Source organism: Trichechus manatus, unplaced genomic scaffold (genome assembly GCF_000243295.1).
Source record: "Trichechus manatus latirostris isolate Lorelei unplaced genomic scaffold, TriManLat1.0 scaffold00123, whole genome shotgun sequence".
Lineage (NCBI taxonomy): Eukaryota > Metazoa > Chordata > Mammalia > Sirenia > Trichechidae > Trichechus > Trichechus manatus.
This window is the reverse complement of record NW_004444059.1, coordinates 4354962-4380995: the sequence shown is the minus strand read 5'-3', so window position 1 is coordinate 4380995 and position 26034 is coordinate 4354962. Positions and strand designations below refer to the sequence as shown.

Sequence of the window (26034 nt, the reverse complement as noted above, 5' to 3'; positions counted from 1 at the left end):
GACCGCTGCCCCTGAGAGTCTGAAAGAAAAGCGTGTCCCTATTCTCTAGGGTGAATAGGTAGGTGAGTTTTGCAGCCGGGCTAAGAGCGCCCCACTATGTTCGCTGCAAAGACTCGCGGGCACCACGTTTTCTTGAACTCCTGTAGCAGATGACTAGGCACTTTAGCAGCTATCACCAGTCCTCAAGACCCAGCTGCAGATTGATAAAAGTGCCTACTTGAGGGGCAGGGCTGTTTTGAGGATCACAAATCTGCCCGTTCACAGCTGAAGCAGTTGAAGGTAAACTTCAGATGTTTGCCCTGTTGTACTGTGATAGTGAGGGCTAACGCTGTTGAGATGGGTCCCCACAAGTCTATACAGGGGTATATGGCACTCAGAGTCTGCAAACCCCTGATTTCTATGGCCAGCAAAGGAGTTGTGCTGACCCTGTGTTCCTGGCCTAGTGGAGCCATCAGCTTATTTGTTCCCTCTCCAAGGCCAGGAGAACGGGTCTGGGTGCCTTTTGGGATCTGTTTCCGGCCCAGTAGATTCCTGGTGCAGAGCAGGGAAGGAAGCGGTGAAAGGAAGAGAGGTTTTTCCCAAATCCGGTGGAGAGTGCGGAGATAGGAGGAAAAAGGGAGAGAGGTTTTTCCCAAATCCAGTGCAGAGTGCAGAGGTAGGAGGTAAAAGGGAGAGAGGTTTTTCCCAAATGGGCTTTTTTTTTTTTTTTAAACTCACTGGGAAAGGGTGAGCGCATGTACTTATCCTAGCCTCTTGGTTGCTGCTCTTCACTGGTTCGGAGTGTCCAGGTAGAATCTCTGCTGCCGGGTCTCTCTTGATGTGGAAGCTGCTTCTCTAGCAGGCGCACAGCGCAGCTGTTTGCCTGCTTCACCACGGCCGGCGTGGCTGTGTCTCTGCTGTGTCGCCGCCGCAGCTCTAGTGCTCCTCACCTCTTCCAAACGGTCTTCCTCGCTGGTATGACTCAGATGGATTTCTTAACCTTGCCTTGTTCAGGGCTGCCAGATGTTCACATAGAATCATGTCACTTGTTTTTCCAGGTCTTTGTTGTAAGAGGGATATAGGAAGCATCTAACTAGTCCGCCATGTTGACCACGCCTCCCTGAGTCATCTTTTCAACAGAGGACAAAATCTTCTTCTCTGGGAAGCATTCTTGTATTCTCTCAGATTGGGTTAGTTTCTTGCACCCCTCTGTCTGCTGGCCCTTTATTTCCTACCTGCAACATAGCACGTAATGTGTTTATGATAATTTATCTATCTTGGTATCTGTGTCCTCATTAGACTATGAGATCTTTTGGAACAGAGAAGTGTCACAATCCTCTTTGTGTCCCCAGAACCTGGCATGGTGCCTGCACAGTGGCTAAGGAATAAGTGTTGACTGAATGAATGAAAAAGAATGGCAAAGTGACTAAGTCAGAGGAAGTAGACTTACTCAAGATGGCTTCAGAAAGTAGACCTACAAGTGGATAGGGTCTGGCTAAACATAGAGTGGAACATTCTAAGTGTCAACTAACAACAACAACAAGTTTAACTCCCATAAATAGATTGGGATTGTATTAAGGTGGCACTTAGCAGAGAGAAAGAACGAGAGCAGTAGAGAGAGAATATAAAATAAATATAAATAACATACCATGAGTTTAAAAAATTACAGGTAAAAAAATCAAATATCCTGTTTTTCCCATTGGGAGGAACTGAGGATTTGCATTTTGGTATTATCAGAAGTGCTAAAAGGGAGAGCAGCAACCTCCTCCCACTCCTGGAATTCTTCCTTCTAGTTTGGCATTAAGGGACATCACTCAGCCTGCACTTGGAGTTAGTCCAGCCCTGTCTATTTGTGCTAAATTGTGGCTCTAATATCTCTGTGGGTTTTATAATAACATAAATAATTATAATGCATAGTTTTTATATAGCACCTTTCTCTAAGGAGCACAAAGTGCTGCCTAGATGTTATCTCATTAAATCTCACAGCACACTGGGGACATTGAGAGAAGGCAGGTGATATTATATCCCCTTTGAACCCAGAGCTGAAAAGGAATTGCTTCAACCAAAAGTAAATAAAAGCAAGATTGAATAAAAGCAAGATTTATAAGAGGATATAAGGTTAGGGTTTAAAGGAAGAAATTGACTGTGTTAGAAATAAAGAGAGAGTCAAAACCAAAAGAAAAAGGAATTACCTTGAAAAATGGAGAAGTATTTACAGTGTGTATACAAATATGTATTTATAAAACTAAAACACTATTCAAACACTTTAGAAATTAGAACAGCAAGGGCTTTTTAAAATCATCCATAATTCCATTAAAATAACAAAACTAACTTGCTGTATTATGTTTGTCTTTTACTAGATTTTTATTTTGTTTTGTTTTGTTTTTTACTGTGCTTCTGTGAATTTCTACTTAGAATTATAATGTATATTTATATTTTGGATTTTCACTTAACAATATATCATAATGTTTGCTTAATTATAATTCTGAGTAGGTATATAATTTTCCATGAAATGCTGTACCATAATTTGTTTCACTCTTCTTCTCTTATAAGATTGTTTCCACTTTTTCAGCATAATAAATATCAATATATTGAAATTTTATCTTTATGCATAAAGATTTTCATTTCTTAATTACTTCCTTAGCAGAGAAGATTTCTAGTAGTAGAATTACCAGATTAAAAGGGATGTATAAGAATGTTAGAACATGGCTGTCTATACCATGCTCCCAAACTAATATACTGTATTTTTACATAAATAATGTACACATTATACTTTTTTTGCCAACTGCACAACCCCCTCACATTATTTTCCTAGGTGCACGGTGCATGTTATATGTGTGGACTCGTTATTTATGTGGGCACATTTTCTGCAAGAAAAATATGGTATATAACAGAAAAAAGAAATAATAAGATAACTCTATCTAAAACCAATTATGTTTACAAGTTGGCAAAACAGCTACTTTAAAGTAAAAAAGTTAGTATTTTTTTGTCTATGCATTATCAAACAAGTGGTTTCATTTTATTTTCCATCATATATTCATTGAATTATTCAATTACATTGACAGTGTGAAACCACATAAAGAATATAAATAGAAAATATAAATTTGTACCTGATTATAAAAGTAGATTTATTTACATGGAAGAAGTAATATTTCTTCCCTCTTTACTTTACATGGTTGAATAGTCTATGAAAATAATTAGGAAAGTGTATGTGTGTGTATACCAATACCTGAAGTCCCATTTCAAGAACATAAATAAGACTGTAAAATCTTATTAATTATAGGGGCATCAAGGAAAATTGTGTGTGCATAGCTGTTTTCAGTGATGGGTTGTTATATGGTTATCTGATTTATGCCATAGTCATTTACCAAAGTAACTACCTCAAGAGTCAAGGATGAAAAATTTGGCTTTGGTTAAGGTAAACAGTAAAAAATATTTATGTATGATGTAAATACTGACCACGGAAACTGCCAGACCACTGTTACTCCAAATGGCAATCAGTCTACATAAAAGATGATTAGAGTATGAAATCAATACTAGCTTAAATGTGAATAAGACATACAGTCTTAACCATGGACTTGGGAATCTTGAAGTTTTAATCACCTTTCTCAATAATATTCTTGGTGACCACAGTTACATGCTCATTTATATCTGTTTTATGATTAGAAGCAATGTTGCAAGCTGACTTGGGTTGTAGGACACCAAAACTATTTCTACTAGCTCACAAAAGTTTTGCAAACCATTGCCATTTTTATTACTATAGCAATGCTGTTCAAATGATATGCACTGAGCATTGCAGCAGTTTTATAGATTGCATTTTCTGTTTTACTACATATTTTAGTAAGTAGGGTCTACCTTGGGAAAAACAGGACTTAGGTCAAAATGTTGTAAGAAAAGAGGATCTGTGAAAGATGTTTTTAGATAGCCTAAAGTTAAATAAACCAAGTTACCCACTGGGAAGAATTCATTTAGTCTGTGTTTAAAACAAGAAACTCTATCAAATGTAACAAAGATGAACAATTTGCTTATTCTACAACATGATGATAATCTTAACAACCTGTAAAAAACCAAACCCAGTACCATCAAGTCGATTCCGACTCACAGAGACCCTATAGGACACAGTAGAACTGCCCCATAGGGTTTTCAAGGCTGTAAATCTTCACAGAAGCAGACTGCCACATCTTTCTCCTGCAGAGAAGCTGGTGGGTTGAACTTCGGCCCTTTCAATTAACAGCCAAGTGCTTAACCACTGCACCACTAGAGCTCCTAACAGCCTGTCGTCACTGAAAAAAATGGCAGAGTATGATTGGTTAATTTGCTCTTTCTCTCATAGCTTGAATGAGGACTTCATCCCCAGTAGTATAGGGTGTAGAGATCCTGCTTCATGACTGTATGATAATGCTTCCATATTATCCTGTAAGTTCTGTTTAACTTGTTTGCCCCTTCTACTAGAGGATGAGCTTCTTGGAGACAAGAAGTTTGTCTTATATCTTTGGTATCCCATAGCCTTGTACAGTTCTGGCACATAGTAGGTGCTTAATAAGTATTGGTGAATAATCAAAATAATTGAGTGGTTTTTACTTCCTACTATGTATTTAGTATTGTGCTAAGGACTGAGAGAGATATAAAGAAATCTAATAGCCTATATCTTCAAGGAGCATATAATCAACACATAAAGGTGAAAAGTTAATGAATACTATGTGGTAGTTTATCATAAAACTGTAGCTGATGATTCTTTGCTGTTGGCACTGAGGAAAATAACCAAGAAGAGTTGCATGTAACAAAACCATCGATATTGTTATGGCTAGGTAAATGATGGATTGGCATGGCTATACAAGTTTACCCAGAAGTACCAAGGTCTGTTTCTATCATTATTTATTAATATCCAACTCCTCTACTAGACTAAATGCCAAGAAGTCAGGGTCACGTGGGTTTTTGTTCACTATCTTTTCCTAGGACCTGGCCCGGAATCCTGGTGGTGCGGTGGTTAAGAGCTCGACTGCTCACCAAAAAGTTGACAGCTCGAATCCACCAGCTGCTCCTTGGAAACCCTATGGGGCAGTTCTACTCTGTCCTATAGGGTTGTTATGAGTTGGAATTGACTTGACGGAAACGAGTTTGGTTTGGGTTTGGAGCATAGTATCTCGCATTAAGTAGACGATAATTGAGCACTTACTTTGCTCAATATTCTCTACTCTGCAAGGCTAGGTCATTCTCATCCTCAGTTGTCAACTCAGTTGTCACTTCTTCCAAGGTGGCTTTCCAAGTGTCCTCTTTGTTGTTCTCTATCTCAGCCCTAGTTTATTTCCTTTGCAACACTTATTACCATTTATTACATTTATTTGACTCTTTGCTAGTCCTTTTATCTGTCCCTCCCACTAGACATAAGCTAGGTGATGGCAAAGACCTGTCTGTTTTGGTCCCTGTTGCATCCATAGTACATATCGCAACACCTGGCCCTTTCAGTACAGAGGTATCCTCATAGAGACCTTCTATAGCCCTAACTAAAGAAGCTTCTGCCAACCCATCATCCTGTTTCATTTTCTTTCTAGCACTTATCACTTTACAAAATTATTTTATATGTTTATGATACCTTCAAAATGTAAACCCCATGAAGGCAAGGACCTGTCTACCTACTTCACTGTGTCATCGCCAATACTTAGAAAAGTAACTGACAAAAATAATTATTGATTATACAAATATTTAGCAAATAAAAGACTATAGCATGAAAGGAAGACATGATAAGAATTTTTTTAACTCAAAAAAAGAATAAAGGTTAGCTTTTAGCAAGCAGAGCAAAACAAGTGTTAGCTTAGAAATGGTGGTGGAAAGCAAGATCTCTTTTAATGGAAAATAAAGACTGTGGAAGTCAAAGAGTTAAGAGTAGGGAGAAGAAACATGGTAAAACAGAAGAGAAATCTGAAGGCTTGACATATGGGCAAGCATCTTTACACTATTAGCTTCTTGGCACTCACTGAGAGAAACAAAAGAAATGGTAGTTAGACCAAGACAATAATCTAAGGGCATTTCACAAGCTAAATTCCTACTTGCCTTCATGAGTGTGGTATAAAGAACACTGGCTCAGGTGATGGACAGAGCTCGGTTTGGATTTTGCTCCTCTGCTTATTAGCTCAATCACGATGGGTAAGTCAGTAACTTCTCTGAACCTTGGTTTCCATAGTTACAAAATGGGACAAATTAAAGCTACCTCGTAGGATTATTTTAAGGATAAAATAAGGAATGTATGTGAAGAGCTGTGCCTGCTTCATATATGAGCTCATGAAATGGTGGCTGTTGTTCTAACAGTGCATAAGTTACAGTGCTGTGCTGGAGGCATGTTCAGGAGAATATTTAATAATATTAGTGAAGGGAAATCTATTTCCTCTCACTTGAGTAACTTTAGAGGATGTCTCTATTTTAGATCATAATATGAGTAACCTATTAATCACACTATATAATTGTCAGTGAAGGCATGCTGAATCATAAACCATTGTCTTGAAAAAAAATTTTAAATGTTAATTATGATAATAGTATTTATTTTTCACAAATTGTATGCAATTGAAGTTCAGGAATTACATTTGAAGAAACCTTTCACAGATTCTGAGTTCATTAGCATCTTGCAGGTGCTTACATTAAAACACTTAAATATATTTGATATATATTGTTCCCAAAGAAGAGATTCGAAGAAGTTCTCGTTTCTGGTTAAGGCTAATTGAAAGGCAGATGATACATGATTAGTTGAAGCTTCTGAGCTGTATATAGTTGTGGAAGAGTGGATTTACCATTTAAAAAGAGAAATAATAGTACTGACAGTTCAGATACCTTTGGGTTGGATTGGTGGAGATCAGTCAACAAATCACATATTTGTAAAACAGTTTGGAAACTTTTTCAGAGAACAAATGTCTGAATATAGACTATCACCTGAATAGTTTCATAATGATGTTGATTTGCCACCGTCTCTAGTGAGAGGCAATGAATCAAGTGCACCTGGGTTTATATAGGAAAAATAACATGTTAATTGATTTATATATGTAATGTTGCAGATACCCATAAAGCAAAGCCTTTGGCAACTGGCAAATGTAATAATTTCACATTTACCTATGGCTCACCAAGTACAACCCAATGCTTGAAGGCAACATTTTATGTTTAGTTTTTATGATTGCTTCCATATAGCTTTTCTGTGCATTAAAAGTCAATTTCAGAACCATAGGCTTACCAATTTTTATGACTAAAAATTTTATGAGATATTATCCTGAGGTAGCATAAAATTATTTTCTAATAATTTTTACCACCTTCCCAAAGTCCACTGCTACTTTGTTTCCACATATGCTTAAGGATATTGTTTGTAATATTTCTAACTGTGACATATTTCATTAGAAATCTGATATATTGCACAGAGATAGTATACAAAGCTTCAACCTTATAATAACATTACAGATGTACTTTTAAAAATCAAATATCAAGGATTTTGGAAAAAGTATTTTTAAGGTTATATTTCTAGAAATTGTGACAGCTTCTCCTGGTCATGATTATGAGCAAAATGAAATAATTCTTGATGTGAGGGACTTCCAGTAAACAATAACTTAAACACTCCACTGACATACAGAACCAAGAAGACTTAAGATAAAATAAAATATGTTAAATTGCTCTACAAAAAGCATTCTTACTACCCTTCTAGATCCCTTTCTCGTGGTTTTTTTTTTTTTTTTGCCTCAAGTCATCTACATAGTATAAAAGTTTACCACTGAGTGATATGCATAGCCACAATATGTTAAGAGTACAAATCTTGCTGTCATACAAGTTCCAAAGGCAGATAAAAGTTGTGTCTTTTTAGGAAGTTGCAAAGTTTGATAGTCATCACTAGTGGGCACTATATCATCCAAACATCCATCCTGTTTTTCCATGCAATGATATAGGAGTCTGCCATCAGAGTACCTAAGCATGATGGCAGATATTCTCAGGTGAGAAAACTGAAATGCAAGGAAGTTAGGAGATAGTATGCATTACAAGAAAAATTCTAAGTTTTGAGCCAAATCTATGCATTAGCAGTAAACATTCTAAGATGGCCATAAACCATCTAGAGTTAAATGTGCATCTCAACCTGAATAATTTACAGGCTTTGTTAATGACTTGCAGGATAAACATAGACCCACTGCCATTCCTTCACTTTTCAATGAAAGTTAAACAGTATCTCTTCCCCCGTGTGCTGCAGGTAGCAAGATAAATCTGGGAAAAAATTATTTCAAGATGAGCTGCGATGCACTGCTAAAAGGAAACTTTTCCTTATAGATATAATTTAGCATCAAACTGAAACACATATTGGCATAACAATTGATCATTTAGGTGGGTAGATTATTGCAACATTAGAACCTGATTTGGAAAAAAAAAAAGTCATGGAAAAGCTTGATATGGTGAAAAAAGTTTTTAGAGTCAGACCAATCTGAGTAAAAATTCATTTTTGTATCAATTGTACAGCATTGGACAAATTATTTGACTGTGTGCCCTCTTAGCCTCAGTTTACTTCTATATTAAAAAAGAAAAATCCTGCCTACCATATATAGTTGGATGTGGTTTACAGTAGATTAAGTGTATCAAATACCTGGCACAGAGCAAGCTTATGACAAACATTTGTTTCTTTAGTGTGAATGGAGTATGAAGATACAGTCAATCTCCTGAACAGGATTTTCTTGAAGAGTTCTCAGTAACATGGAGTGGAATACAGTCTAGTGACTACTGACTGTATTTCATCTGACGTCTTCTCTACTAGTAATTCGATGGATGATATCAAGTAGTCCTGTAACCTCATTGAACCTCATTTTCTATGAGTGTAAAAGGAAGTTGTCGTTGTTGTTAGGTGCCGTTGAGTTGGTTCCGACTCGTAGCAACCTTGTGTACTACAGAACAATACACTGCCCTGTCCTGCGCCATGCTCACAATCGTTGCTAGGCTTGAGCCCACTGATGCAGCCACTGTGTCAATCCATCTCGTTGAGGGTCTTCCTCTTTTTCGCTGAACCACTACTTTACCAAGTATGATAATATTGAGCTTTTCCATGGTCTCTTCCCACAGACGTAGTCGATTTGATTCCTGTATATTCCATCTGGCAAGGTCATTGTGTATAGTCACCATTTATGTTGGTGAAAAAAGGTATTTGCAATGAAGAAGTCGTTGGTCTTGCAAAATTCTATCATGCTACCTCGGGCATCATTTCTGTCACCAACGCCATATTTTCCAACTACTGATCCTTCTTCGTTACCAACTTTCGCATTCTAATCACCAGTAATTATCAGTGCATCCTGATTGCATGTTCAATCAATTTCATACTGTAGAAGCTGGTAAAAATCTTCAATTTCTTCATTTTTGGCCTTAGTGGTTGGTGTGTAAATTTGAAAAATAGTTGTAGTAACAGGTCTTCCTTGTAGGTGTATGGATATTATCCTATCACTGACAGCATTATACTTGAGGATAGATCTTGAAATGTTCTTTTTGACAAGGAATGCAATGCCATTCCTCTTCAAGTTGTCATTCCTGGCATAGTAGACCATATGATTGTCTGATTCAAAATGGCCAGTACCAGTCCATTTCAGCTTACTAATGCCTAGGATATCGATGTTTATGCATTGCATTTCATTTTTAACAATTTCCAATTTTCCAAGATTCATACTTCGTACATTCCACGTTCCTATTATTAATGGATGTTTGCAGCTGTTTCTTCTCATTTGGAGTCGTGCCATATCAGAAAATGAAGGTCCTGAAAGCTTGACTCCATCCATGTTGTTAAGGTTAACTCTGCTTTGAGGAGGCGGCTCTTCCTTAGTTGTCCTTTGAGTGCTTTCCAACCTGGGGGGCTCATCTTCCAGCACTGTATCAGACAATGTTCTGCTGCTATTCATGAGGTTTTCACTGGCTAATTCTTTTCAGAACTAGACAGCCGTGTCCTTCCTAGTCTGTCTTAGTCTGGAAGCTCAGCTGAAACCTGTCCACCATGGGTGACCCTGCTGCTATCTTAAAACCAGTGGCGTAGCTTCCAGCATCACAACAACACGCAAGCCCCTGCAGTACTACAAACTGACAGACACGTGTGAAAGGAAAAGTGTGGCTTATTTCCTTATTTCTTAATACCATTTTATATTGTTTTAGAATAGATGATTTGCATATTGTAGGTATTCAGTAACTGTTGAGTTAGTTGACTAATAGTGTGATGTCATCCCATGGGGAGCTTGAGTGCATTATTGGGAACCTTTTCAAAAATGTAGACTTCACATTTACTCTAATAGCACTATATGGAATCTATAAACCAAGTTTGCTGCAGCCACCTCAGGCCTTCCTGAATAGACTGTGTCTGTATAAAGACAGACAATGCTAACATGTATGTAAGGCTTCTTTACCCCAGCATGTAATCTTGTTTTCCAAAAGGACCCTGAGGGTGGTAGAATACCTCTTCTATAAGTTTTCAACCAGGGTAGCAATATATTTTGGGTTTTTCTTGGCTGTTGACCCCTGGACTAACAATAGTTTCAGAAAAGTTTTCAGTTCACTAAGGGTATAATTCTCAAACAATAAAATGTATTTTATTCTTTCTATCCCTCTACCCTGCCCCTATATATAGTCTTTGCTCTCTTACTTGAAGGTGGATAATTTTTCTCTAGATTTAAATGATGAAAACTCTTGGCCTAAACTCATTGAAGAAAGGCATGGAAAGTCTGGCAATTCAAATTCATTGCTCTAACGGTTTTACTTTCTGCTACATGTTATCACTGGGTGGTCCATGGGGACAGAGCAAAAGCCTGGTGCTTGTCCCAAAATCCTAACTCTTTATTAAGAAAAACGAAGTCAGAAGGAAACCACACTGGATAATAAGAGCAGTGAGGATTGAGCCTATTGTTTCTAAAACCTGTTACGCTCAAGACACAGTGAACTTAGCCCACTTTTTCAGGAAAGAAGCTGTCTTGACTTCACAAAGAGTGACGGTCAGAATATTTTAAGTACTGATATAGCAGAGGTACTGACCAATCAGCGTGGACACTGGCCTGATCAGAATGAACACCAGCTATAAACAACCAGTACATCCATACTGGTGCACACAACCTTTCAACATCAGTCATGAAAGAAACTACTGGAAATATAAAAAGGGAACTTCAGGTCTGAGAATCCTCTATTCTACCAAAATACAATTTATTTTGCATTAGAGATATTATTTAAAATTAACATTGTGATTGTCTCTCTCTGGTATACTGCCTCTTTACCCTGTTTCCACTAACAGCAAAGCTCCTCAAAAGAGTTCTATATTTATTGTGTCTACTTCTCACCTCCCATTTTCTCTTGGGACAATTCCAGTCAGGCTTTTATCCCCAAGATCAGTTTCCTTTGGAGTGCAGAGGTCTTATAAAGATCAACAACCCCCATACTGCCAAATCCTACGGTTAATTTTCAACTTTCTTCTTACTCCTACTTTCAGCAGCATTTAGCATAGTTGATTACTCCTTTTTTGAAACAATTTTTCATCTGGCTTCTAGGGCACCACTTTCTCCTGTCCTTCTAACTCAGACCATTCCTTTTCAGTTTTCTTTACTGGCTCCTTTTCCTCCAACCTCAGTGCTCAGCCCCTGGACCTCTTCTTGTGGATATTGGCACACCCTTCATCGGTGATTTTATTCAATTTTATGGACTTAAGTCAGTAGATACACCAGTGACTCCCACATCTATATCTCCAAATCTGGCCTCTCTTCCAAGCTTTCCAGCTGCCTACACAATACCTCCACTTGGATGTCAGATACGCTTTTCCATATTAGCGTTTTCTGAGTGGATATCTAGATTTCTCACCCACTTCCCTATCTTCTGCAAGCCTACTAGTTTCCGAGTCTCTCACTTTTCAGTAAATGCTACTACCATTTACCAGTTGCTCTAGCCAAACATCTAGAAATCATTAATGATTGCTGTCTGTCCTTCACACCCCACATTTAACCCCTCCAGAAATTCAGCTGGTCATACCTTCAAAATATATCTTGATCTCACCATCTGACCAGCCTGCTTTAAACCACCATCATGTCACACCTAAACTACTGCACAGTCTCCTAACAGGTCTTCATTCCTTCTACAGCAACCCTACTAATCTTCACATCCCTCATGCTCCTGTTGTTGTTGTTAGGTACTGTTGAGTTGGTTCCACCTTATAGCAACCTTGTGTATAACAGTACAAAACACTGCTGGGTCCTGCACCATCTTCACAGTCATTATGCTTGAGCCCATTGCTGCAGCCACTGTGTCAATCCATCTCCTTGAGGGTCTTGCTCTTTTTACTGACCCTTTACTTTACCAAGCATGACTGGTCCCTCCTGATACCATGTCCAAAGTACATGAGACGTAGTCTTGCCATCCTTGCTTCTAAGGAGCATCCTGGGTGTAGTTCTTCCAAAACAGATTTGTTTGTTCTTCTGGAAGTCCATGGTATATTCAATATTCTTCGCCAACACCATAATTCAAATTCTTCTTCGGTCTTCCTTATTCATTGTCCAGCTTTTTCGTGCATATGAGGCAATTGAAAATACATGGCTTGGATCAGGTGCACCTTAGTCCTTAAAGTGATATCTTTGCTTTTTAATACTTTAAAGAGGTCTTTTGCAGCAGATTTGCCAAATGCAATACGTCATTTTATTTCTTGACTGCTTCTTCCATGGGTGTTGATTGTGGATCCAAGTAAAATGAAATTTTTAACAATTTCAATCTTTTCTGCATTTATCATGATATTTCTTATTGGTCCAGTTGTGAAGATTTTTGTTTTATGTTGAGGTGTAATCCATACTGAAGGCTGTAGTCTTTGATCTGCATCAGTAAGTGCTTCAAGTCCTCTTCACTTTCAGCAAGCAAGATTATGTCATCTGCATATCACAGGGTGTTAATGAGTCTTCCTCCAATCCTGATGCCCCATTCTTCTTCATATACTCTAGCATCTCAGATTATTTGCCCAGCATATGGATTGAATAAGTATGGTGAAAGAATACAACCCTGATGCATCCCTTTCCTGATTTTAAACCATGCAGTATCCCCTTGTTCTGTTCAAACAACTGCCTCTTGGTCCATGTACAGGTTTCTCATGAGCACAATTAAGTGTTCTGGACTTCTCGTTCTTTGCAATGTTATCTATAATTTGTTATGATCCACACAGTCGAATACCTGTGCATACTCAATAAAACACAGGTAAACATCTTTCTGGTATTCTCTGCTTCAGCAAAGATCCATCTGACATGCTCCTATAACTACTCTCATCTTGCTGTTTCTTGAACACACCCATTTCATTTACTCCTCAGGGCCTTTTCACTTACTCTTCCCTCTAGCACATATCATCCTCTTCCTCCAGAGCTTTGCATGGCTTGCTCTTTCCTGTTAATGAGGACTCCACACAGAGGTCACCTCAGAGAAGTTTTCCTTTGACTGCTTGAGCTAAAATAGCACCCACGCCTGACTCACTTCTCTCCATCTCTTACTCTGCTTTACTTCTTTCATAGCACTTATCAGTATTTGACATCATATTATATTTTTATTTACTGATTAGCAGGTCTGTTTCCCCAACTAGAATATATGCTCCATGAGACATCAGTGGAAAAAAAAATTATAGTCAAGGAAGTGAAAATACTGCAAGAGATGCTAAAAGTCATTCAGCTCTACCACCCGTCTGATATTTAAATCTACTTCACACTCTATTATTTGTGATGTATTTTTTTATATTGTATCACATTTTTCCCACTTAACTCCACTATTATTTTTTCATGGAGAAAAATGGCCTCAATATTAAATAAAAATTTTACTAAGGGCAATATTATCTACTCTTTTGACAGTGTGCAATTAATTTTCCCATATAGTCCATAGAAGAAATTAGTCATTCGGACAATTGAATGTGACCATTGCTGGCAGCACGTGTAGAGCCAGAACAGATACTGAAGCAGTGACATTTTGTGCCAAATGTGCAAATGCAATAAAGCTGGAATAAGCAGGGTCTGTGTGCTATTATACTGTAGCCAGTGTCTGAAAAATAACACAAAAATATCCAGTCTAGTAACTTCCTTCCACATTTCACTCTTTTCTTTTTAGAGAAGTCCTCATTTGAGTCAAAAAGTTTCCAATTCTTTTGCATAGTTAACTTTATTCTTAAGAAATGCTAAAATTCTTATTTGAGAACTGATGGAAGAATTTTCCAAAATGAGTTTATCCATCGAGTTACAACAAAGTGTTCATTCAGATTTTGTACTAACTTTAATTACCAGTAACTGGACATAGCCAATGTTTTGTTTTGTTTTGTTTAATTCTTGGTTTTTTGTTTGTTTCTTTTCTCCTTTTACAGGAGCCTCTAAGATGTCAAGCACTCTTTCCTCGTTTACTGGCAAAGTGTATTGCCTCAGTGAGGGGTATTGATTTCCCATTATTCTTAGATGCCACATGATGCATTTATATTAGTTGTAAACACAAGACTGACTTTTATTTTGCCCTCCATCACATCAGCCTGCCAGGGCTGGACATCTGTAAATGAGGTCCAGTACATTTCATCAGACATTCTTCCACCTTGATGCATTAAAGGAATGATGCTTTCAAGGTGTCCAGATGTAATAAAGCTTGTTTTTAAAAACTCACTGCTATCTTGCCAGAGCCCCATGTCAAGGTCTCTGGGAAGTGACAGACCATATTTACTTTTCAGACCTGCTCTGGGATTGACTTATTTCCTTTTTCCATAGGCACTAGACCATTACTTACATCTCATTGATATATGTTGGCTTTAGAATTAGCAGGAAAATTCTTATTGGCCTTTGTAAGTACACAAAATTCATTGATGAAGAAAAGGTATTAAACAACAGTACAAAATAGGTCCTTAGGCTAGATTAGATTGTTTGGACAACAACAATTTGGAGAGTTCATTGGTATCTTAGAGTACACAAAAACACATTAGAGAATCATGTCTTTGAAGACATTTTAAGTACAGGTTTACGGTTTGACTTGGATTTGTTTTAGTGATGAATGAAGTCTACCATCTCTACTACTTGTTGGCAAAAGCCTACTTCAACCAGAAAGCCAAGATTTTTCCCCCGTATGTTTTAAATCTTTTAAATAGCATTTGTGTCTCTTGAGAGAAAACTCCAAAAGGTAATAGAATTCATTTGTCCTTCAGGGAAGAAAACAAAATAGGGAATATTAAGAGACAACAAGAGTACAACATTTGAGAAAAGAGTGTCTGTCAAAGGACATCTAAGAAGTAGCCTTCTGCTATCCCTCTTTTGTTTCATTCACATTTTATTGCAGGGTGTCTCTTAGAGTCAATCTTGCCCGTCATCCCTACTGCTGTCATCCACTGTGGGACATGATCCCTCCTCTCCCTTTTTTCTTTAAATCACATATTGATTCACATTCTCTTTCCTTGGTCTCTGACTTGGCTGAAAATGTCTCATGAGCTTCTCTGCGATTACACGGTGGCTAAGAGTGTGTCTTGGATCATCTCAGCACACATTTTTACTAACTCTCCAAACATTAACTGCTTTGTTTCAAAATATGTACATTTGACCTCCATTTTCTTTCTCTGACTATCCACTGACTCCTCTCCTCTGTGATCTTTGGCAAATGGCATAACTTTTGTGTTACACTCCGCATGACTCCAGTATACCTAGTTTATAGGGAAACAACCGATTTTTTTATATTAATGAGTCTTAAGTTGATGTATAATATTTACACATATAGAGTCACCTACTTACAAATGTTGTTGTTAGGTGTTGTTGAGTCAATTCCGACTCATAGTGACCCTGTGTACAACAGAACGAAACACTGCCCAGTCCTGCACCATCCTCATGATTGTTACTTCCAGATAGAAACAAGTATTTGTTGTGTTGTCTCTATTACCTAAATCCATTCTTGGTTTCCATTTACATGAAACCAAAAAGGGATTGTTGTGTATTTTTACTTTCAGAGAGCTCTATTCATCAGTCCAGGAAATCCTTGAGTTCTTACTATGTGCTGAGCACTATTTCAGGTATAGGGAATACAGCAGTGAACAAAACAGACAAAGTTTCTATAAGCTCCTTGGAGCTCACATTCCAGTGGGGGAGATGGACAATAAATAAATGAAAAAGCAAAATCTATTATATGTCAAGGTTTCTAAGAATTTATTCAGCCAAGTGATACTACAGCAACTGTGCCCATTAGAAGCAGCACGGGGTTGCAGAGAAATCAGGCACTCAAGGTTCTTAAGAAACAAAAACATCACCCAAAGCATGAGTACAATTCTTTGGGCTGCCACTGCTCACTGACATCTGAAATACTGTTGCTAGGACACTGCTAAGCGTAGGAAAGCTAAGGACACTTTACAAGCTGAGGAAGTTCTTGGTAGAATAATGTTCTGATATACATGAATCTAAATTCAGTTCTGAAATATGGCAGAATATAAATCAGCAAAGAGAGAAAGATCATTTAAAACTCAATAATCTAATCCCAGTAAAGAGGAGATATACAAATTATTACACTGAAAAAAATGTTGGTATTTTACACTAACATTTTAGAAGCTATTGCCATTTCTATTCTAAATGGTTAGCAATACTACTCAGTAAAGTCTAATCTAATCTATCAATTTCCTCAAAAACCAAGTGCCTAATCTTTATCCCAGGATATATAACTTTTGTTCTGATACTATGCCTTTCGTTTCACAAAGTAGAGAAATCGGTGTTATTACATCTTTACCCTCTAACACATCTCTAAATAGAAATGAAGTCTCTTCATTTGATTTGGGGAAATGAGTGCCAGATGGAGGAAATCAAAACAGTGCTGGTTTCAAGCTTGAGTTCCTCTGCATAATACCAAGTTGTTTTTCTCGACCCTGAGGCATGGATCTCAATGAGAAAACATGGAGAAATGATGAATCCAGGATGTCTTGAGACCATCTTGCCTTTTTGTTTAACATTGCCCTCCGATTCTGTCCAAATGTGGCCCATGAATAATAGAGATCGCAGTACCTGATGTTTTATTGCTATGCGCAGAAGTAAACCACACCATTCAAGAAATAAGTATAGATATATATCATGGCACTGCTCATTTATTTTTATATGGGAAATATGCCCATCTGAATGAAAATTGGCTGTGTCTCATATTTGAAGCAAGAGGCAAAGTTGGGAGTCTGTTAACACTGTGTACATCACCAGGAACTGATGAGAACTGGAATAGGGTGATACAATGATATGCCTAAATAATTCTCACATCACTGAGCCACAAATCTGATAGACCTCTGCAGTCATTGTTAGATTGAATAACAGAGAGAAGTAAGGAAGCTTTGAATTACTAAACACTGATAACATTTTTGAAGAACAAAATAAATGAACATTAAGTGAAACGCAATCCCAGGATCAGCCTGCTCCTAGCCTGGGGCTGAGTAGACAAACACACTTTGCTTCATCATTCTCTGCATTCAACATTTTCACGTTGTGCTTCAAAAATATATTTTGCATTTATTCAGAAGGAAAAAAGGTTATAACTCTCGTAACATTGCTATATAGTCTGCATATGAAACTGGCTGTTATGATGCCAAGAGAATCTCACTGTTTGCTAATAATCGTCCATTAGCCAAATCTTCCCAGTTATCAGACTCCAGGGACAGTTGCTGGGTGGAGAAAGTTCCAGTTGGTCTTCTTTTTTTGTTCTAACTTTTGTTGTTGTTGTTAGCTACCCTCAAGTCGACTTGGACTCATGGTGACTTTACATACAACAAAATGAAATGTTGCCCAGTTCTGCATCATTGCAGCAAGTTCAAGTCCATTGTTGGGGCTATTGTGCCAATCCATCTTACTGGGGGTCTCCCTCACCCTTGCTGGCCCTCTGCTTCACCAAACATGATCTTTCCCTCCAACTATTGATCCCTCCTGATGACATGTCCAAAATTTCAATGAAGTCATAAGGTTTTCAATGACTATTTTCAGAAGTAGATCTCCAGGCTTTTCTTCCTAGTCTGTCTTATTCTGGAAGCTCGCCTGAAACCTATCCACTATGGGTAACCCTGCTGGTATTTGAAATACTGGTGGCATAGTTTTTAGCATCATAGCAACACAGAAGCCACCACAGTATGACAAACTGACAGATGGGTGATGGTTGTTCTAACTAGGGCCAGATAAATCAAATGAGAAGCCTCCAGGGAAAAACAAAAAGTCATTTAAAGACCCTCATTAAACTGGCTTTTGCTGAGATGAGCAGGTTAATTACTGCCATCAGTGATTATCAATTAGAACAAATATAGCAGGTAAGAATAATCCAGTTCTGAAAAAAACAAAAACTGTAGATGATGTCATTTTTCACAGTTAGAGACAGTGTGGCCTAGAAGAAAGTATGTAGTCTTTAGAGCCAAATAAAACCTAAGCTCTGTTACATGATACCTATAGCTCCTTGGGTAGGTGACTTAACCTCTCTGAGGTAAAAATTTTCCATCTGTGAAATGGGTTAATAACAGCAAGCTTTCAGACCATCTTCCATATAAAGAGCAAGACTTTCCCTTCCTTTCTTTCCTTCACCTGTCATTTCCTTAACTCATCTTTCTGTCTCCAGGGACAGCTGGGAAATAACTAAGGAGCTCTTTTTTGGTGAATGAGGATTTGATCATAGTCTGCAAAAAAATCTCTTGAGACTGCTTTCAAACTAAAACCACTTCATACGCAGTAGAAAAATTTAGTTCGTGGAAGGAAAAGTCAAATGGGAGCAGTCCAAGAATGTCTTTCCAAAAAGAAGCTAATTTTAAGTGTACTTGCCCAATTCCTATCAAGAATAATTCTCTTCCTTAAATCAAGCAATAAAAAGATAATTTCTCTGTTGGAAATGCTTTGTGTCATTTATCTAGGGCAAATGAAGGATACTCTGGTTATCAGTCCCTTTGTCAAGCATAGTTTTTCATCAGTTGTATTTTAGCAAAAGACTAAATTCAATTTTAATTCTCTTTGCAAGGGTCTTCTAAGTAACAGAAAGAACAAAGACAGGATCAGTGAAAAATAAAGCAAATACACTTTAACCTCAGCAGTAGTTCCCAGGTATTATTACCAGTCCCTTTCCTATTAATATTTTTGTCCCCAATTCTTTCAGCTCTAATGCTTTGGTTTTTCTGAATTTCCCAAATTATATGTCTATTTGCTGCTGACGTCTAAAAAAACAAAGGGGGTGTGAAACCAACAAGAGATTTGTATATACACTGATGAATGGGATGGAATTTCATTATTTCATTTTTCTTCCTTTATATGTATTTGTTATTAGCGGCTTGAAGTGATCTGTAGATAAGCAAACTGATAGATATTGAAGCCTTACTTGGTTACCACCACTGACGTACTCTCCATTCTACCAAGGCCCATTCTTACCTAACCAGAACTCTCAGCAAAGAAGGGAGCAGAACAGGACATGGAAACCCCTAAAAGTTCAGGCACTATATTACTAGTACACCTCTAACAGCTGCATATAGAAAAGCCTTGAGAAAACGTGACTTTTTATAACTGAGATAATGAACTGAAATTTCAGACTAATATTTTTCATTAATTTTTTCATATTCAAATTCTTTTTAAAAATCACCAAATATAGGACTGATTATTTAGTTTTTAAAATTAAAAAATGTGTATCTTAATGCCTATGGATATATCTCAAATGTTTTCTTCAAATTTAGTGTAGTGTCTCTTCACATAGTAGTATTGAACTGAATTTGGTGACTTTATCTAAAAATGGCAACCACATGGGATCACCATGAGTCAGAACTGACTCCCCAGCAACTAAAAACAACATCTGAAAATGAAGAGTAGGTGAGACACAGAAAGATATCCTCATTTACATCTGTTTCCCTTTCTTATGAGAGGGAGGGTCACCCCACCCAATTTTGCCTAAGCAATAAGGAAATAACTAGTGACAACTTGGGAATTAATTCAGTCTTGGTCTCTTATACTGCTACTTCAGGCCTTCTATTGTTTGGTTCAAACTAATGCTAGATTGCAAGAAAGAAGCAGAGATAATTGATAAAAGTTCCTTGATTGAATTGAAGAAATTGGTTACTGTGTCTTACACAAAATATGCTGTTATATGTTTCACATTTTTTTAAAGTAGCAAAAAATATATAACAAAATTACCCCATATTTGTAAAATTTTAATCACTTCCTTCCTATAAGAGGTAAGATCAATTTTTCAGAATGAAAGGTATAAACATATATAGATGTGAATCAATTCTGTATTGGTTTCTTATTACCACATTAAGAGAAAATCTGAGGATATAAGTTATGACTTAATTTTTATTTTAAATGCATACAGTGATCTAATGTATATAAAGTAACTATCACAGAACTAAACTAATGCATCCAACAGCTGGCAGCATTTAAATGATTTTAAAATAAGTGCTTATAAAAAGTCAAATTTGGGAGTTTTGCCACTTAGAAGTGAAACAAATCATAAATATGTCTTTTGTGTTGATTTTCTCTGACAGGACTGGGAATTCCCACATTTCATGGGAGATGTCGATGTAAATCTCCCTGGATTGCACACTTCTCACGTGCAATTCAAGATTCCTTTCTTCCAGAAGATCTTCAAGGAGGAATATCATATTCACATAACAGGTATGGTATAACGTTGAGCGCCATTTGACTCTCTCCTTGTATTAAGGCAATGCTAACTACTTTTAAAAAAGCAAACCATAACATTTCAGAGGCACACATCAATATTATTTTATTCCTCACTTGCTTAACAGTGCAGGGTGGTTCCAGGTCAGCTGGAAGTTCTACTCCACACAGTAATTCTGGGATCTAGGCTACTGGTGATGCTACTAACTTCAACTTCAACATCTAACAGGCAACTGGGAATAAAGAGGATGAGGGAAATGGTGAAGAAGGCTTACCTGTTTCTTAACCACCTTGGCCTGGGAAAGAAACGTATCACCTCCACTCACATTCCATTGCTGATAACTAGTCAAATAACTGCACTTTGATTTAAGGAAAGCAGAGAAATGTAGTTCTGCTTTGGGCAGCCACTTCTGGTATCAGGTCTAACATTCTAGTATAGTATTATCAAAGACGGAGAGAAAATCTTTGGTATGGGTAGCTAGTTATCTCTGCTATACTCCAAATACTACTCTACCTTGATTTTGTTCATTGAGTGGGTTTCTTTTTCACAAAATACCACTCAACATATTTTTCTCAACACTGATACTCTCAACATGTGTTCCTTCTTCGTTTACTGCTGAAACAAACAAACAAAAAAAACAGTGGTGAACTAGAGCTACGATCAGTCCACATGCTTTTAGGGAGTTAGGCCACTTCTTGTTTAAGTAAGACCTACTTCTGTGGCAGAACTCATGTTCTATGTTTGTCTATAGTGATTCTCTTGTGAATTCCTAGAATATTTCATTTTCAAAGGTCCTGCTTTTGAAACGGCTCCAATGCGATTTATTATAATATTCTTTTACAACATTTCAGTCATTCTCATCTAAAAAAAAGGCTTTATGGAACTACGGTTTATATCTTTTTTTTTTTTTTTTTTTAAAGAAGAAGCAGACAGATGAATGATCACGAATAAAGGATGGCATTAGTTCCTGAGCTGTTCAAATGCAGGTAGTGAATGTGTGTGTTTTAAAGAACAATGGCCTAGGATCCCACACCTGCTATAATAAAAACTGCTGAAGAAATCTGTGCTTACACTAGCGTCTGTGCTGCCGAATAAAAATAGCCTGAGCACAGAAAATGTTAACATCTGAGTACTGCAAAAAGCCTTTGCTTCCCAACTAGGAGGCTGTTTTCTGCTTTGAGTGTGAAGCGACATTCCTAAATTGGAGAATGAGCTCATGAATAGGGACGATGCAGCAGGTTTCTTTGCCTCTTCAGAATGAATAAGGCCTATGTATTAAATTCACTGGATAAATCAATCAATTTGAGTGCAGGTCACATAGTGTAGTTTCAGAGTCCCCACTTAATCTCTGCAGCATGCTACCCACTCAGACTTCTAAAACAGCTATCACACACATGGCATCATCATGTCCCTGTGGGTGAGCTTTTGCCTGGACCATCTGTTCTTGCTATCAGCTCTTGTCCCAGCCCATCATTGCACTAATATTGTTTCTGACTGAGTATCAGAATGCCTGTCAAAAATATACTGCTTAAGTACAGAAACATCAGGTTACAAATAAAATAATTGGCAAACCCACTGATAAGAAAATAATCAAGCTATTAAGAATATTTAATTCAGAGCTATTTTGTGTGGCTTTGTCATCTACACTGTCATTTATAGACGGGCAGATTCAGATTTTGTGGTGCCCTAAAGTTTATACAATTTGGAATGCCCTACTTCAGAAAATGAATACAAAATTACATCTTAAAATTATATGCAGTACCTTGGAAGGGGGCCATGCATGCAAGAGTCCCTGAAGCTTCCGTATCATTAGCTTCAAGGTAAATCCTCCTTTGCATTTGGAAAGAAGCAGGTACATGACTTCCATTTGAACTAAAACCTCTTCCCTACGAAGTACTATTTTCCAAAAACTCACAAGGCAGAAAGACTAGGTAAGTTTTTGTAATGGAGACCACGTGTTAATAAGGTACGCCAGAGGTGGCAATGTAGTATAATTTAGATTTTGGTATGGTGTTTGCCAAATTATGCCGATTATCATATCATATCATCTTGGGAACTTTATCATATACAGATTTCTGGGCCCCATCCCTAAATGGTTCTGATTCAGTTAGGGCTGGGGAATGAGTACTTTATAAATGCCCACCCAGGTGATGCTGATAATTGCTTTCTTTGGAACCTGCTCCTTTCTCATTGAGAAGCCACAGATGAGGTCAGGCCATCTCCCTCAGATGGGATGTGCAAACTGTTGGGGATCTAGACCTGCTGGGGAGGCCTTTGAGGTTTCTGGGGTCTAATTTCAAAATAGGGTAGAGAGTGGTGTGGGTTTTGGATGATGGACTCCACCGTCAATAATTTAAGTCCAATCTGGGATAAGATGTTCAAATGCATCCCCAGAATCATGATAAAATTTTCTAGGAAAATAGCTACAGGTTTGGAGGTCGTAGGTAGGAAGTCAGAAGTTCCCTCCTCTTGCCTTTGTTCTGTTACTCTCTTTGTTCTGTTAATTGGCTGAAGAGGTTGCTGAGGCCACTCTGAAGCCAGACAATTAACAGCATCACTTGGGAGAGCATTTTAAAAGTGCCCGTTCCCTGTCCCTTGCCCATACCTCCTGGGTCAGAACTATTAATCGGCTGAGCATCTAATTTCCTGTGAAAGGCTGTTTTCTTGTCTGGCTTTGTAAGACAATTGTTTCTGCAGAAACCTAGGGTGAAATTTTCAAAACACTATGCTACCAGACTGCCACATCTTTCTCACTCAGAGCAGCTGGTGGGTTTGAACTGCCAACCTTTTGATTAGCAGCCTACCACTTTAACCCACTGCACCACCAGGGCTCCCATGCTACCCATTACATTTTAATATTTCAGTAGTCAGCAGCCTACGCATTGTTATGTGAACTGCAAATGCTAACTTGTTAAAAAGCACCTCCTAAGTTCTCGTTCTTTTTCTATGGAGACTTCAGTGCTTTCCTGGATAAGCAAGATAGTATCACTACTGGGGTTGTAAAGCATGAAACCCTCTATATCCATCAATGGTTCTCAAACTTTAGTATGCATTAGAATCACCTGGAGACCTTGTTGAAGAGACAGATCTGTAAGCTGGGCACCCACAGTCTGATTGCTGAGGTATGGGGCAGAGCCTGGAATCTGCCCTTCTGTCAAGTACTGAAAGTAATACCCATGTAGGCAGCAGAGGACCAACCACGCTTTGAGAAACTGCTGCTGAGAAACCTTTTCTACAGTCAGAATTCCTCTCATCTCAGTTTTAATTTACTTTCATATGCAGCTGTTAAAATGAAAAGACACGGAGCAGAATGCAAATTCAAAGAGAAAAGCATGTGGTAAAGGCCTGCCAGGAACTGGAGAGTTTAGAGCTGGGTCCAACAGAGGAGGTCCAAAAGTAGAGTCTGACTGGGAAAAGGTGCCGGTTTTGTTAACAACAGAGGAAGCTGGGCCGTGGGTAGGAAAATGGACCCTGCAGACCCCCAGACTGCCCCATCTATTGCTCTCTGCCTGTTTTTATTCTGCACTAGAAGAACCTGAACAAGGACAGTTAGGGTTCTCTGGGAGTCAAGGATGGCTAGATCTTGCTCCTAGCTACCCGTTCCCTGCGATCTAGAAAAGACTACCTGTGCATCCACAGCCAATGGAGCATAAAGGTTTGGTGCACAGGCTTTGGCTCTGCTACTTACTAGTGGTGTGGCCCCAGTCAAGGTCCCTAACCTCAGTTTTCTCATCTGTTAAATGGGAACAGTAAAAGTGCTTATCCCATAGAGCTGTTGTGAGGATTAAATCAATTAACATGCGCAAGGCACACTGCCTGCCATGTGGTAAGCACCCGTAAACTTTTACTATTTTTACTTACAGCTTTTCCTTCATCCATCCAAAGTTTGTGTTTTCTATTTAATTCAAGAGCATTAGAGGGCTCTCTTATCATTTGTCCACACTCTACTGTTCTAAGTTCTCAAGAAGGAGAAAGTTAAGAATAGAAAACTTCTCTAACCCACTGAAATGCTCAGTTTATAGAGGGGTATCGGACACTGATGAGTTCCCGTTAACATTTTTAAAACATTTAAGATTTGGGTGTTTTTTAATCCTGATTCCAAGCTAGTTTTATTTATGCATGTCAGAAATAACTTGAATTGTTGCATCTGTTTAGCTCATCTGGATTCCCCTTGACAGATGGTTTGCTACAGTATGTATGAGCTTTCATTTTATAAGCTGGGCTGCAGCTGGTAAAAATAAATCATCTCTATCCAAGGGTGTGTTAAACTTTTTTTTTCCTGGATATTTTGACTTCAGTAACAAAGGGAATAAATAGTTAGTGATCAGGTCACATTGGGCTTTCAGCCCAAGTCCATTGTTCTCCTAAAGGGAAATGCTAAATGCAACTGTACAATTATCTGGTCTGCCCTCTTGCCTTTTACCTATAAGGTAAGTGCAAAGATGGATTCAAAATGTGATGGACTAAGTCTCTGGAGGCGGAGAGGGATGGCCTCTCAATTCAGTCTTGGAAGCTCCTCTGAGTCCTATTAATGCCAATTCCAGTGGAAGCTCTGCCATCTGTCATCCCAGCTAGACAAAGGAAGTGTCCCATTGGAGGCCATCATCTGAGTAAATTAGGAGGAGGTTGGGGGAAAGGCCAGAAGGAACGCCTGTGCAGCCTCGAGGAGAGAATTCACACTGTTGGTACAACAATGCCCACAGGAACACTTTTGGCAAAAATGGAAAATGTAGAAGTAAACAAGCTTCCCTAGTGTCTGTGTTCTATTTCAGTTTCCTGAGCAGTGTGAGGGCACAGGTGCTTTACAATGGCAAGGATGTGGAAAATAATGAATAAAACCCCTTCATTTTATTTCCATGAAGAATGCAATATCAGGATTGGAGGAAGGCTCATTAAGAACCTGTGATACACAGATGACACAACCTTGCTTGCAAAAAGAGAAGAGAACTTGAAGCACTTACTAATGAAGATCAAAGACCACAGCCTTCAGTATGGATTACACCTCAACATAAAGAAAATAAAAATCCGCACAACTGGACCAATAAACAACATCAGGATAAACAAAGAAAAGATTGAAGGTGTCAAAAATTTTATTTGACTTAAATCCACAATCAATGCCCATGGAAGCAGTGGTCAAGAAATCAAATAACATATTGCATTGGGCAAATCTGCTGCAAAAGACCTCTTTAAAGTGTTCAAAAGCAAAGATGTCACCTTAAGGACTAAGGTGTGCCTGAGCCAGATGAGGGTCTTTTCAGTCACCTCATATGCGTGCAAAAGCTGGACAATGAATAAGGAAGACCAAAGAAGAATTGATGACTTTCAATTATGGTTTTGGCGAAGAATATTGAATATACCATGGACTGTCAGAAGAATGAACAAACCTGTCTTGGAAGAAGTACAGCCAGAGTGCTCCTTAGAAAGGAGGTTGGTGACAATTCACCTCACGTACTTTGGACG

At 38.1% G+C, this 26034-nt stretch overlaps 1 protein-coding gene across 4 annotated transcripts in view; it reads left to right on the top strand.

Moving 5' to 3' along the window:
• Window positions 1–26034, top strand: part of TMEM117 (transmembrane protein 117) — a 533621-nt gene that overhangs the window by 497049 nt on the left and 10538 nt on the right. For 3 of the 4 annotated variants that reach the window (XM_023738846.1, XM_004384562.2, XM_023738844.1), the window contains one exon: window positions 20441–20570. In XM_023738846.1, the coding sequence (XP_023594614.1) occupies window positions 20441–20570 (130 nt within the window). Of the gene's footprint in view, window positions 1–20440; window positions 21016–26034 lie in introns of those variants that run through there. The other variant, XM_023738845.1, reaches the window with a different exon arrangement.